The 14757-nt window shown below is 29.5% G+C and overlaps 2 protein-coding genes across 2 annotated transcripts; one reads left to right on the top strand and one right to left on the bottom strand.

The window, feature by feature from the left end:
• Positions 1-116: 116 nt before the first annotated feature.
• LOC145759146 (nostrin-like) lies at positions 117-14400 on the bottom strand. Its single transcript, XM_082572907.1, has 16 exons — positions 14292-14400; positions 13888-13973; positions 13502-13648; positions 12464-12545; positions 11540-11602; positions 10586-10681; positions 9976-10110; positions 9171-9260; positions 8826-8945; positions 8327-8512; positions 3493-3621; positions 2948-3050; positions 2451-2549; positions 1913-2026; positions 960-1091; positions 117-441 (listed from the first exon to the last, which is right to left on the bottom strand). The coding sequence occupies exons 1-16, from the start codon at positions 14316-14318 to the stop codon at positions 329-331; spliced, it is 1722 nt and encodes a 573-aa protein (XP_082429033.1). The 5' UTR covers positions 14319-14400; the 3' UTR covers positions 117-328.
• On the top strand, positions 4331-5257 carry LOC145763331 (uncharacterized). The gene has a single exon (XM_082574762.1). The coding sequence runs from the start codon at positions 4331-4333 to the stop codon at positions 4991-4993; it is 663 nt and encodes a 220-aa protein (XP_082430888.1). The 3' UTR covers positions 4994-5257.
• Positions 14401-14757: the final 357 nt, after the last annotated feature.

Below are 14757 nucleotides of genomic sequence, written 5' to 3'. Positions count from 1 at the left end.
ATAGTTAATACTTATATTTTTTTATTTAAACTAATTACATTGTTTTGTGCTTAAAAATATAGTTTAAAAATTGTACTATAGCTTTACCAAAACAAACAAAACTTTAAAGTATGTGCTTCAATTTCAAATTTGGTTGATAATTGACTTAAAACAAAAATATCTATCAAAAACACCATCTTTTTAAAGGCTTATTAGGTTTGATATTAACTTTATATTACTATAAGTTTAGTTTAATATCAATATTTTTTTTTTATAATATTTTTACATATGGTGTATTAACCTCATAGTGAGATAGTAGAATTTACCCTTAACTCCACCTTAGTTAATTTTAAACATTAATTTCAGTGTCTACATAGTTAGCCGGGAATAATCCAACTTTTTCTTTATTTTTTCCCCTCCACCAATCATCCTCACCTTTCTCATAAACTGCTATAATGTCACCTGAAAGTTTTTATAATTTAAAAAAAAGCATTTGTTTATTGCTTTACTGGGGATGTACTGCTACTACATTATTTTAAATTTATTTTTATATTTTCTTCGGTGTGGGAAGGTCGATTTCACGACCCAAACATAGAGTAACATTAGTTACCCCAACCCAGTCTTAAGTTAACTTAGGCAGTTTGGGATTATAATTCCCCAATAATTATGCTGCTGATTAAGTGCTGGCTCATTAAAAGTTTATACTGTTTATAGCGCATACTTAAAGGTTTCTACAGCATGAAAGCAGTAGGTATCGAGTCCGGGACCTCATGTAGTAAAGCCAAGTGTTTTAGGCACTATACCATGCTTCCAATCTGATTTAAATCCAATCGTAAAAAAATAATAGTCAAAAATAAGGATTAATTTATTAATTTTTTAATTAAATTGAAAAATAATTAAATTTTTAATTAAATTTTTTTAATTAAATTGCAAATTAAATTGAAATCATTTTTAAATATGTGAGTATTTATCACCCCTACCTTCAGTTAATGAAATCTCGTCTTCCCTCGTTGCTTTATAATCATACAAGGCAATACAAGTGCAAATAATCTCAGTTGTTGCTTCTGGTATACTTGGAGCAACCCGAGCTGCAACTGGCATCACTGGAGGTTCTAAATATAACAAGTATATATTTTTAGCTTTAAAGTATGAAGTGTATATTTATGGCATTATACTTTTTTTATAACACCCCTATGATAAGTGTAAAGTGTGTGTAAATATATTTGTTATTTTCTTAACTTTTTAAAACAAAATTAATTGATAGTAAAGAGTATGTAAATATTTGTTATTTGCACTAATTTTTATGACATAATTGTTTGGAAAAGTGTATAGTTTATAAGTATATATATATATATTATTGGTATGTTGTTTTTAGCATAAAAAAGTTTTAAAACAGAATGTTAAACATGTTACATTTTTCAATGGATTTTAGTTAGTTGTTAACTAAATCAACCCAGTTTCTAAATATAACTAACCCAGTTTAATGAATAAAGCTTAAAAAGCTGCTTTTAGCATTAAGATTCTAGTTAAGCTAATAAAAAAACATAAATTTTTTGACCCATATCTTAAAAAGGGTCTTTTTTATTTTTATTTTGTATATATTTTTATCCTCGATGTGGGAAAGTCGAATGCGTGACTTAAACATAGAGTAACATAAGTTACTCCAACCCAGTCTTGAGTTGCCTGCGGCAGTTTGGGATATTATTGATTATAATTGCCAGATAATTATGCTGCTAATTAATTTCTGGCTTAGCAGGAGTTCATACCGTTTAAAGCGCCTTACTCAAGGGTGCTACAGCATGAGAGCAGTGGGGATTGAACCCACGACCTCATGTGTGGTGTAGCAAGTGTTCTTACCAATACGTCACGCTGCAGGAAGTTTAATGTATTACACCAGTAATGCTAAATATACCACACAACCTAGTAAACCTACCACAATATATAGGTTCTTCAGGTTGTGGGGCTCGGTAAGATTTCGATCCAATTGACTTTCCACTTGTAATACTCGATTTTCTATGGTTTGAACTTGAATGTGAAGCTATGAAAGCTAAAATAAAAAAAAGACTTTAAAAAAAAAAATTTTTAAAACTTAGTAGAAATTGTTAGCTTGGTAATGGTGTAGCGAAATCTTTTATAACCTATCTAAAACAAATATATATTATCAATATTGAAAAATAATATATAAATAAATGTCGGATTTATAGGCCTGCAAAATAAACAATATTTGTGGTGTGCATTAAATTATCATGGGCAAATATTAGTTGAAAGTTGCACCATATTACATTCATTAAAATGCTGACTGTGAGACCAACTATCGACCAATATTGTACAAAAAACAAATATGTAAAAGAAGTTAAACTTTAAATATTTTTTGTAACTAATTTAACAAGGTGTACAATTTGCAACTTTCGTAAAAGCGTGAGTTGTACACTAAAAAAATTTTATAGTTAGTGCGGAGTAATTATATTTACCTGAATTAGAAGAACTAGATTCTCTTTCGTGGTTATAATGATTTTGTTCTCTCTCCAATGAATTCGATCTTTTCCGAGGTGGATTTTTACTTTTTGAAGCTAAAATAACAGCATTTTATTACTAAAAGTATATTGTATTGAATTTGCATAAAATTTACAATTTGAGGGGAGTTTTTGTGATTTTTATTGTGCTCTATACCAAGGACTATAAAGGTTTAACATTTAAACAAGGTTATAAAAATGTTTGTCATAAATCTAATTTGAACTTTATTGTATATTGTAAAACGAAGTACTACCATATAGTAGTTTAATATAATATAAAGGTTTAAAAATAAAATTAACAGTACTTGAGTAATTATAAATAAATAATGGTTATAATTAATATTTACTAATTTTAAAACGTAAAATTAGGTATATTACAAATATTTGATATATTAACCTAAACCGAATTGCATCGATAACAAATAACTTAATTTAAATAACATAATAAAACTTACATTTAGTTGATTTATTTGGTGAAGATTTATGTTTGTGGTGTTTCTCTCTTGTACGTTCACTACTTTCACCCGGTTTCAATCTTAACACTGAATACATTCTACCCTACAACAATATATAAATATGTTTTAGGTAAATATTATCATTCCAGCAAAATGTAATGATAAGGTACAAAAAATGTGTTACTATATAACAAGAGGTCCTGGGTTCAATTAACACAACAGGTTTTGTAATTGTTTAAGTCTTAGTTACAATCATATATAATTATTATTCATCTTAATTTTTTTATTTTTATTAGAAATACAAAAAATAATTTATGTCATCCATTTTTTATATAAATATATATTATTGTGTTAATATATTATTATGATAGCAACATGTTATTTTATGTACAAACATTTTGTTACTAGAGGGTTCGATTCTCACAGTTTGCTTATATATCATTCAGCATAACTTAGAAATATATCATTTTTTATTCTAAACACATGTGAAAATTTTAATAATATTAAAGAAGAATAAATTTACACAAATAAAAGAATAAATTTACCTGTTTATCGGAATGTTGTTCTATATTATCGGCCATATTATGATGAGGTCTACTATTTCCATCAATCGAGGATAAAGTAATATTTAATTTGTATCGGATCACATCAAAGAAGGTTATAAGAGAAGTTGACTAAAAATATAACAAAAAATAACTTTAAATAAAAACCAAATATTAAAACAAAATTTTATTATATAATCCCCAGGTGTTATGGTAAAAGCAATAAGTTTTAGCCAGATAAGGTTTCCGATTTAATCTTAAAAGCATTTATATTTTCTCTTAGTAAGGCACTTACATTTTTTATTCTTAGAAAATTTTTATTTAGGTTATTATCCAAAAAAAAACTTTTCCATAACAACAGGCAAAGATTTAAAAAAAAACTCCTTGATTGAGCAGAAAGTTACCCTTCCAACATTAAGATAAAAAAATCTATATGTAATGAAGCTTTGTGGACAAAATACATCTACATTTGTATAATCAATTTAAGGGCTATTATATAAAAAAGAGTGCTATTTGTGGTGTGCGGGTAAATTATCACAGGCATATATTAGTTGCAATCATATTAAAACAATCAAAATGCAGCCTGTAAGACGAGCAATTAACTTTTATAAATTGTATACTGTAGCGGCCCCTTAGGGACACGTGATTTTGCCTGATAAGAAGTCTGGGCTACAGTCTTATCTTTTGCCTTTTTTGTATTATGTTGTGTTTTATAAACCGACTACCAATTCATTACTTACTTAACTGTTTTTTGCTTAACTGAATAATAAATTATATTGTTACAATTTATATACGCTAAAGTGGTGACCCCGACGTTTTAAAACGAAAATTTTAAAACAATATGACGCAAGAAAATGCTGTAGCGGTTAAACTGCCAACCTTTTGGTCGCAACATGCCAAAATTTGGTTTAACCAAGCAGAAGCCCAATTTACTCTGCGAAATATAACAATCGACGAAACGAAATACTGCCATGTTATCGCAGCACTAGACCAGGATACAGCAAAACGCGTAATCGATTTTATGGAAAATCCACCAACAAAAGGAAAATATATTGCTATCAAAGAACGACTTTTAAAAACGTTTGAGCTTTCCGAGGAAGAACGAGCCCAAAGAATAATTGAAATGCCAGAACTTGGAGATAGAAAACCTTCTGCTGTGATGGACGAAATGCTGGCATTGATGGGAAATCACGGATCGTGTTTTCTCTTTAAACATATTTTTTTGCAACTACTGCCCGAGGAAGTGAGAGTTGGTTTAGCTACCGAAGAAACAACAGACATGAGAGAATTGGCTTTAAAAGCAGATAAATTATGCTTAGCTAAACCCCAATTTTCTGGGTTAGTTTCTAAAGTTTATAGATCCCATGAAACTGATTGGAAGTATAATAAACGTCAACCAAATAAAAAAAATCTATGTTTTTATCATCAACGTTTCGGAAATAAAGCCAGGCAGTGCTGTCCACCTTGCAGTTTTTCGGAAAACGAATATGCCGGTCGTCAATAACGATGAGGGCGGCCGGCGGCACGTTTAATTTATACTTCGTTAAAGACAAGTGTTCAAAACAAAACTTTTTAGTTGATACTGGAGCTGAAATAAGCGTATACCCACCAAGAAGAATTGATCGATATAATGGCTCTAACCAGAAAAAGCTTCGAGCCGCCAACGGAAGCGAGATTAAGACGTACGGCCAACGCCTATTACATTTGGATTTACCGTTTGGTAAATTTAAATGGATTTTCACAATCGCAGAAGTATCTCAACCACTGCTCGGGGCAGATTTTCTTCGAGCCAATTCGTTTTTGGTAGACATAAAAAACAAAACATTAATTAGCGCTAAATTAAACACAAACTGTTCGATTGAGTTGTTAGATGTCTCAGCCCCCAGAATAAACGCAATTGGTTTACATCAAAACCAATATGCTGCTTTACTCGCACAATTTCCACTGATAACAACTCCAAATTTCCAGCAAAAGCAAACCAAACACAAGGTGGAACATTTTCTTATAACAAACGGGCGACCGATTAGCGCCCGTGCACGTAGACTGCCACCAGACAAACTGGTACAAGCCAAGCGTGAATTCAACAAGATGGAAAGCATGGGTATTGTCAGAAGATCAGCCAGCCCGTGGGCATCTCCATTGCACATGGTTAAGAAATCCAACGGTGATTGGAGACCATGTGGAGATTACAGACGACTAAATGCTGTTACCACGCCCGATAGATACCCCATACCACATATTCAAGATTTTTCTGCGAATTTAGAAAACGCAAACATATTTTCAAAAATAGACCTTGTTAGAGGCTACCACCAAGTATCTGTAGCAACAGAAGATATTCCAAAAACTGCAGTCATTACTCCTTTTGGCTTATTTGAGTACATAAGAATGCCCTTTGGATTAAAAAATGCAGCACAAACTTTTCAAAGACTGATGGATTGTGTGTGCCGGAATCTTAATTTTGTTTTCGTGTACTTAGATGATATTTTGGTAGCAAGCAAGTCAAAAAGCGAACATTACCAGCATCTCAAAGAATTGTTTACGCGTCTGAACGAAAACGGTCTAATAATAAACGCGACTAAATGTCAATTCGGACAAACAAGTATTGAATTTTTAGGCCACCGCATTGACCACGAAGGAGCCAAGCCTTTACCAAATAAAGTGGAGGTAATAAACAATTTTCCACGACCAACCTCATTTCAAGAACTGCAACGGTTTGCTGGCATGATCAATTTTTATCATCGTTTTCTACCAAGAGTGGCTAACATCATGCGACCGATTTACGAAGAAATTAAAAAAAAATCTAAACCTCTACTGTGGAGTGATCAACTAAATAACGCATTTGTTAAAGCTAAAAACATTTTAGTTAATGCCACTATGCTTTCCCATCCACAAGTAGGAGCGCCAACTGCGTTAACTGTGGATGCTTCCGATATAGCTGTTGGGGGAGTACTACAGCAAAATATATATGGTTTGTGGAAACCATTGGCCTTCTTTAGCAAACATCTACGGCCACCTGAAATAAAATACAGTGCGTTCGACCGTGAACTTCTAGCATTACATCTTGCTATTCGTCATTTTAGGTACTTCTTGGAAGGACGGCACTTTGTAGCTTTTACCGATCACAAACCACTTACTTATGCATTAACTAAAACTACTTCACCATGGTCAGCTCGCCAACAACGACAACTTAGCGCTATTTCGGAATACACTACGGATATCCGCCATATAGAAGGAAAAAAGAATTTTGTTGCTGACGCATTATCAAGACCTGGAATAAATGTCATACAGGCATCTTTAGGAATCAATTTTTCAGATATGGCCTTAGATCAAGAAAGAGATAAAGAAATTATAAATGAATTGAAAGCCAACTCTAGTTTAAAAATTGAAAAATTTTCTTGCGACAAAAACCAGACTTCGCTTTTATGTGACACAACAACTGGATCACCGCGACCGCTTGTTCCGGAATCTTGGCGTCGAAAAATATTTGATTTAGTTCATGGTTTATCGCATCCATCGATACGAAGCACAAAGAAACTAATTGCTGAAAAATTTGTTTGGAAAGGACTTAAAAAAACAAATTGGCGAATGGGCAAAACAATGTGTTTATTGCCAAAAAGCTAAGGTCCACAAATGCACAAGAGCCCCACTGCACCACTATTCATTGCCTGTAAAACGATTTGATCATTTAAATATTGACCTTGTGGGACCTTTGCCGCCATCTCAAGGTTTTAGATATTTGCTTACTGTAGTTGACCGGTTCACAAGGTGGCCAGAGGCGTACCCACTGCAAGAAACATCGACGACATCATGTGCAAAAGTTTTTATTCAACAATGGATATCTCGTTTTGGAATACCGTCAACATTGTCGTCAGACCGAGGAGCACAGTTTACATCAAAACTATGGTCAGATATTGCTAAGTTTATGGGCACTTCTTTGCAATTTACCACAGCATTTCACCCACAGGCCAACGGCCTGGTGGAGCGATTCCATAGACAACTTAAGGCATCGTTGATGTCGCGACTTAAAGACAACAATTGGGTTGACGAACTGCCTTGGGTTCTACTCGGAATTAGAACCACACCCAAAGAAGATTTAGGATGTTCCTCAGCAGAAATGGTGTATGGAGCACCACTCACCATTCCAGGCCCTTTTGTGGAGGCTACCGACCACAACAACGCACCTGGAGATTTTTTACAAAAGCTCCGCCACGTTATAAAACAAGAAGCGCCTCAAACCTCGTGGCATTGTAAACCAAATAGCTACATACCTTCTGATTTAAAGAACAGCAGCTTTGTTTTTATTAAGAAAGTGGGATACAAGGCGCCACTTTGCACCCCATATGAAGGTCCATATAAAGTTATTAAGCACGGATTAAAAACTTTTAAGATTGATATCGGCGGACGTACAGAAATCATTTCGATTGATCGCATAAAACCTGCGTATCTGGATCGCAATATGCCTGTACAACTAGCCCAACCAAAGTTACGAGGCAGACCTCGTAAGCAAGTAATTCTAGAAGAAACGAACGTAAAAACCCATATAGAGACGAAAACAAACTGTCGAAGAGATGGTAACAAGCGTCAAATTAAACCACCACAACGGTTTACCCATTTAACGTAAATGAACAATTTTCCGCTTCTGGAGGGGGGTAATGTAGCGGCCCCTTAGGGACACGTGATTTTGCCTGATAAGAAGTCTGGGCTACAGTCTTATCTTTTGCCTTTTTTGTATTATGTTGTGTTTTATAAACCGACTACCAATTCATTACTTACTTAACTGTTTTTTGCTTAACTGAATAATAAATTATATTGTTACAATTTATATACGCTAAAATACCTGCATGAGTTTATTGCTGATATCAACTTGGTGTTGTTGATCAGCTTTCTGTGACACTTCCACCAACCTCTTCAATCCATCTCTATGTGATTTTTCTTTCTGACCATCAGCTATATATCTTTCAAGTAGTTTGAGGACAGATTTTCTTCTGCGTTCCACTCCCATTTGACAACTAAAGTTTTCTTGCTAAAAATTAAATAAAAGACCGTAGTAAATTTTCTTGCAAGTGTGAAATAAAATCGAAAATTAAAGCATTTTTAAAAAATTAATTTATCATTAATGTGGAAAAGTCGACTTCACAACCTAAACATAAAGTAACATCAGTTACCCTGACCAGTTTTATTTATAGCGCCTTACTCAAGGGCGCTACAGAATGAAAGCAGTGGTGATCAAACCCAGGAACTTATGTAGTAAAATCAAGGTTTCTGGCCACTACACTATGCTGCCGATTTCGTTCTAAACACTACAAATATAAACTTACATAATAGAATAAACTTACATAATAATCACAAAGTAGTTGTTCAGAAAGGTATGGAACCCCTTTTAATTTCTCAGCTACAACCAAGATCTCTTTACTAGGTGAAAGGTCATCTGTGACATCATCAATAATTCGACAAGTCTACCAAAAAATTTTTTTAAATAAATGAACTTTGAAATGTTAAAAATTGAAGAAAATAATCTGAATTTTTTTTTAAAGGTTAAAAATTTAAAGAAAAGTTAATTTAATTTCTGTATTTTTTTCCAAAATAAGATTTTTTATATTAGATAAAACATTCAATTTTTTATCCTTATCTTTTATTATTTCACTCAATTTACAGATTTTTTTGGAGCTACTTTGACTTACAGCTTTAAGTTTAGTAGGTATTTCATAGAGTAGGTCGGTATATTTTCTTATAGTGTGACAAAGTATTCTAAATCTATCATCTTCCATGTCCTAATATGTACAAAATATTATTAATATGTAAGGTAAATAAAGTTTGTCACCTGAAAGAATTTTATTTTTTAAACGGCAAATATATTTTTGATTAGAATATATGGTAAATACAATATTTAAAAAGAAATAAGAACGAAAAGATGTTCTCCAAAATGTTTTAACAAATTAAATTCTTTATAGTATTTTTAAATATATGACAGTTTAAGACAACAACAAAAGAGTATTTAAAAAACAATTTAAAATTTGCAAATCTTATTTATTGAACCAAAAAAAAATCCTTAAGAAATATAAATAAACTATTAAGAAATAAACATTTAAGCTGCAAAACAAAATGTATTCCAAACAAAAAAAGCCTGCCAAGCAAATAGCTAACAAAACTTAAACTTAGATGTGTATCATGCCAAAAAGCAAATAAAAGAAAAAATATTTACCTTATAACAAAGCTAACCTTGATTTAGGTAAAGAAAACTAATAAAAAAAGTTTTATTTAATTTACCAAAAAATCCAAAGTAGGTTTTAAAGATAAATTTAAAAAATAATGAGCCAAAAGCTTTACATAACAAAGCTATATGTAAAAAATTAAAATAGATATAATATTTAAGGAATAAAATTTTATGATGACCCTATACCCCAGTTGTTATATGGGTAACAAAAAAGAATTTACCCCCCCAAAAAAATTGACAAATTCTAAAATTTCAAAATTTTTTCGACCTACCTCTACAGCGTCACAACATTCAAAACTTGCGATTTCCCATCTTTGCCGTGCTCTTTCCAGATGAATAAGTGAGTTATAATAATCCACATCACTCCGTTGCAAGTTTTCATCACTTTTGATTTGTTTCTGGACCAACTATGTAATAAAATAAGATAATTAAAATTTTATTGAACAACAATTAAAAAATCAAAAAATAAAATTAAAATTTTTTTTTTTACAAAAATATATAACCTACAGTAAATTAGACAAAAATGATTATATTAACATATTATAAAATTAAAATAAAACATGGTGGGATAAAATGTCAATATTAATTGTTTAAACACAAAGTCTAGAAAAACAGTCAAAAATTCTTTTTTTTTCAATTAATTTTTTTCATAAAAAAATTAAAAAAAAATTTAAATATTCAAAATAGTAAATTCAAAAGTTCAAATTATAAAATAAAAAAATTATTATTTCTTTAGCCCCCCAAAAAATACCAAATTTTACAATTTTTACTATCAAAGATATTACAATATTACGCAAATAATTGTAACGAGAACATCACTTCCTTACAAACATTCTACCAAATACAAATATTACAACATCACTCAAATATAATTTTATTTACTCTCTGTTGGTCCTTCTCTGTTTTTGGGCGTGGTCCGCTAATCTGGTCAAGAAGACTTTCGTTCTCTTGGGTTACTTGGTGTAAGCGCTTCTTAATCTAAATGTATTAATTATTTATTAAACAGAGAACTATAGGGTAAAGTTGGTCTGTATTTGGTTTGGATTTTAAACATTTTTTTAAAACGAACAAATTTATCTTTAAGAAAATAGACTATTTTGTATTATTACAAGCTTGAAATTTTTGTTATATAAAATAAAATATAGTATATATATAGATATGTACAAATACATTGGTATTTTAACATTTTACTATGTTTTATTTTCAGGGTTTTAAATATTAAAAGTTAACCCTATGATTATAAAAATTCTATAACAGTGAAAAAAAAATTTCCATTTAAAATAAATAAAAAAGAATTGTCATTGTTAACCAGCAGAAATTTACCTCACAAAATACTTTTGTTATTTATCATAACATTATTCACAATATAAATGAAAATACCATATATAGTGAAATAAAATAAATTTAACAAAATAAACGACGTTGATATTTTATTTTATTAATTTTAAAATGAATTCATTTAAAATTAAGCCAATATTAAATAAACATTATTACCAAATGATTTTTATAATAATGATTAATAGAAATTAGTATAATGATGCCTGTTTATTGTCAGTTTATTTGTTCATTGATTTTTTGGGCCTGGGAAAAAAGTTTATAGAAAACATAGTTAACCAATTGATACTCAAAAACAAACTACAAAAATTTAATTTAAATTCTTTAGACTTTTAACCACTAAATAGCATTGTCTAAAAACACATTTTTAGGGGTTTTCAGGCCTAAAGGCAATTATCGGTAATACAAAATAACATTGTAACAGTTAAAATAAAGCCCAATATCACAGCTTTCAATGCATACATTTTTGGCTTACTTACACTAGCACTAGGATCAATTTACCTTAGTATGTTCAGCATATCTATCTGACCAAGTTTTACCGCTAGCTTCGACATTTTGCTCCATCTAAACATAAATATATAAGTTGTGTATTAACAGAAATATATATTTTTTTTTGGAGTCACCACATGTTTAATTTTTAATTTAAAATTACAGATACTAACATTTAGATATGGGGTTAAGCTACAGGATTTAGATAATTGCATATAAAAAGATTTAAAAGAGGATATATAATTTTTAAATAAAAATATTAGTAGATTCTATTCTAAACGAAATTTTTTACAAATTTAATAAAAAAATTGCAGATGGCCAATTTTAAAAAAACTGTGAAACACATCAAAAAAAAGGTTTTACCATATACTTTCATAAAAGCAAATGTTTACTAAATATGTTTAACAGTCGTTATTTTAATGATTAACATAAGACTTACTACAGACAAATCAAACAAAGTTGAGGGTTAATTTATGGCATCAAATACAAATATTGATTATTATAAAACAAAGTGTATAAAAATCACCGATAAATCAGTTTTAAAATATAATTAAAAAAGAATATTTTTGCTCCCCAAAAAAATGCAAAATTTAAATTTTTGCCCCCCCCCCCAAAAAAAACTTTATTGAGTAATCATATATATTACCTGGCTTTTGATTATTATAAAACAATTATTATAAAACAAAGTGTATAAAAATAGCCGATAAATTAGTTTAAAAATATGTTCAAAAAATAAAGTTTTTGACATCCTCCACAAAAAATGCAAAATTTAAATTTTTGCCCTCCCAAAAAAAAATTTTTTGAGTAATCATAAATATATATTAGCTGGCCTACTAAATCTTAAGTTTAAGTTAAACGGAACCAACATAACAACCTTGAACAACAAACCAAATTTAAGTTTTCACTTGGACTTAAATAAATATTAGTTTAACTTACCAGTCTTCTTGGTTTTAATTGGTTCTCAGTTAAAGTTGATAAAGTTTTAACACATTCGTCTATTAAGCTGATGCTAAAATCCCTAAAAATAAAAAAATAAAAACTATTAGAATGGACAAATGTAAAAATAAAATCAGAAATTTTTTTTGATACTTGCTATAACATATTTATTACGATTTAAAGTTATTTTAGTGTTTTCAGTACACAAAATTTCATTTTTGATATTTACATCTGTAGATTACGTAATAATGCTTGGTGGAAGATATAGATTTATATATGTCTACGTAAAATGTGTTGAAGATTAAAAAACTGCCATGTGTATATACAATATAATTAACAGTTTAACATTTTCTGGATTTCACACAATATTGCAAATAATTGAAGGTATAATAATGTCCAGTTTAAGGTTCTTAAAATGACTATCATTCTGATATAAATGGCACTTTATTTTACTATAATTGACCCTCCTTTTGTTGAAGCCCACTCATCATTTAAATTATTTAAACCAATGTTATTTTTTTTCGGAATGTTGGCAAAAATCACAATTTTTTTAACATTATAATTTTACTTATCAATAAAATTATAAAGTCAATCAAAATTATACTATTAATATTGTTGTAAAGACATTTTTGGCATAATTAGATAAAAAAAAATTATAGCCTTTATTATATATATAAACATTAAAAAAATTAAAAACTATAATATTGGCCAGCTAAAAAACTCTTTCTAATTAACATTGCTACTACAAAAAAATTTATAAGCTTAATTAAAGGAGCAAAATTTACTAAGAAAACTTTGAAGATGGCCTATTAAACATTGGAATATATATATAAATACATACCAAAAAACATTTCATAAGTTTAACTATTACTTAAAACATCAAGTAGTAGTTTTCACATTAAAGTAGTTTTCTATTTTTTCACATCAAAGTAGTTTTTTTTTTTTTTTTTTTTTTTTCTAAAGTAGTTTTTCTATTTTCACATCAAAGTAGTTTTTTTTTTCTACATCAAGTAGTTTCTATTACTTAAAATATTTTACCGATGTGCTTCTGATTCTTTCTCCATTTCAACCCCGACAGTTTTCCAAGCCACGCTCATCTCCGAACCTAATATTCCACTCGCTGCTTTTGCTATTCTTTGTCCCAATCTTCTCAAACCTTTTGCATAATATTGCTCCAACTGTGATCTGATTAAAAAATTAATTTGAATTGTTTTACTGTATATATAATTAATAACAGCAACAATTTATAATTGTTATAAAATAAATAAAAATATATATATAAATTTAAAAATTTGTAAATTAATAAAATTTGATTTGCGTTGTATATACATTTTCAACGATAACGTTTTGTTTTCCCGGTAACAGTTTGTATAAAATTTTAGAAAATAGTGTTTTTAAACATAATTTAAAGAGATTTTTTTTACCTTTCTCCTAGCACATTAACAAGTTCTCTTCCAAATTCAGTTCCTTGTCTTGAATATCTTTTCATCTCCTCAAAACCAATATTTCCCTGAGAAAAATATATCATTTCAAATATAATATTATTATTTTTAAATTTTTACTTATCCTTAGTGTAGAAAAGTCGACTTCACACCCCAAACAATAACATAAGAGTAACATCAGTTACCCCGACCCAGTCTCAAGTTGGCTTTGACAATTTACTCAGGACCTTACATAGTGAATTATGTAGTTGCCTTTGGCAGATTGGCAGTTTACTCAGGACCTTATCTGCTTATCCAGGACAGTCATACAGTACAATAAACTGTTTATAAAAATAACACAGTATTTAGTGTAGTTAAAACAAAATATAAAAACAGTTAGAACATACCATAAACGTATTCCGAAAGTGTGTCATTTTATTAAAGTTTCTTTTCTTAATTTTTAATATAAATTTAAATAAAACTAGATTATATGATAATCTACCAGCCCTCTGTACTAATTTATCTAGTAATAAAATACCAAATGATTAACGTTAAGAATCAAATATGTATCCAAACATAGATAACACATTAACATGTGACTATAAAGGTAAACAAAAAATTTTAAAACTTTGGTTATTGCTGTCAATCAAATTTAACAGGCGACTTTCATGACGTAATGATAAATATTTAGTTTATCCTCGAATACGATTTACAAAATATAATTGTTTTACAATAGTATATAAGTACATTTAACACATTCTTCAAATACAATAATTAAATATTTTAAACAATATCAAAATTTAAAAATAAAAGTTAAAACATTATTTGTAACGTTTTTTAGCGATTACTAAGGGTTCTGGTATTTTTTATGTT

Source organism: Corella eumyota, chromosome 1, assembly GCF_963082875.1.
Source record: "Corella eumyota chromosome 1, kaCorEumy4.1, whole genome shotgun sequence".
Lineage (NCBI taxonomy): Eukaryota > Metazoa > Chordata > Ascidiacea > Phlebobranchia > Corellidae > Corella > Corella eumyota.
The sequence above is the reverse complement of the archived record's forward strand: the minus strand, read 5'-3'. Positions and strand labels throughout refer to the sequence as shown.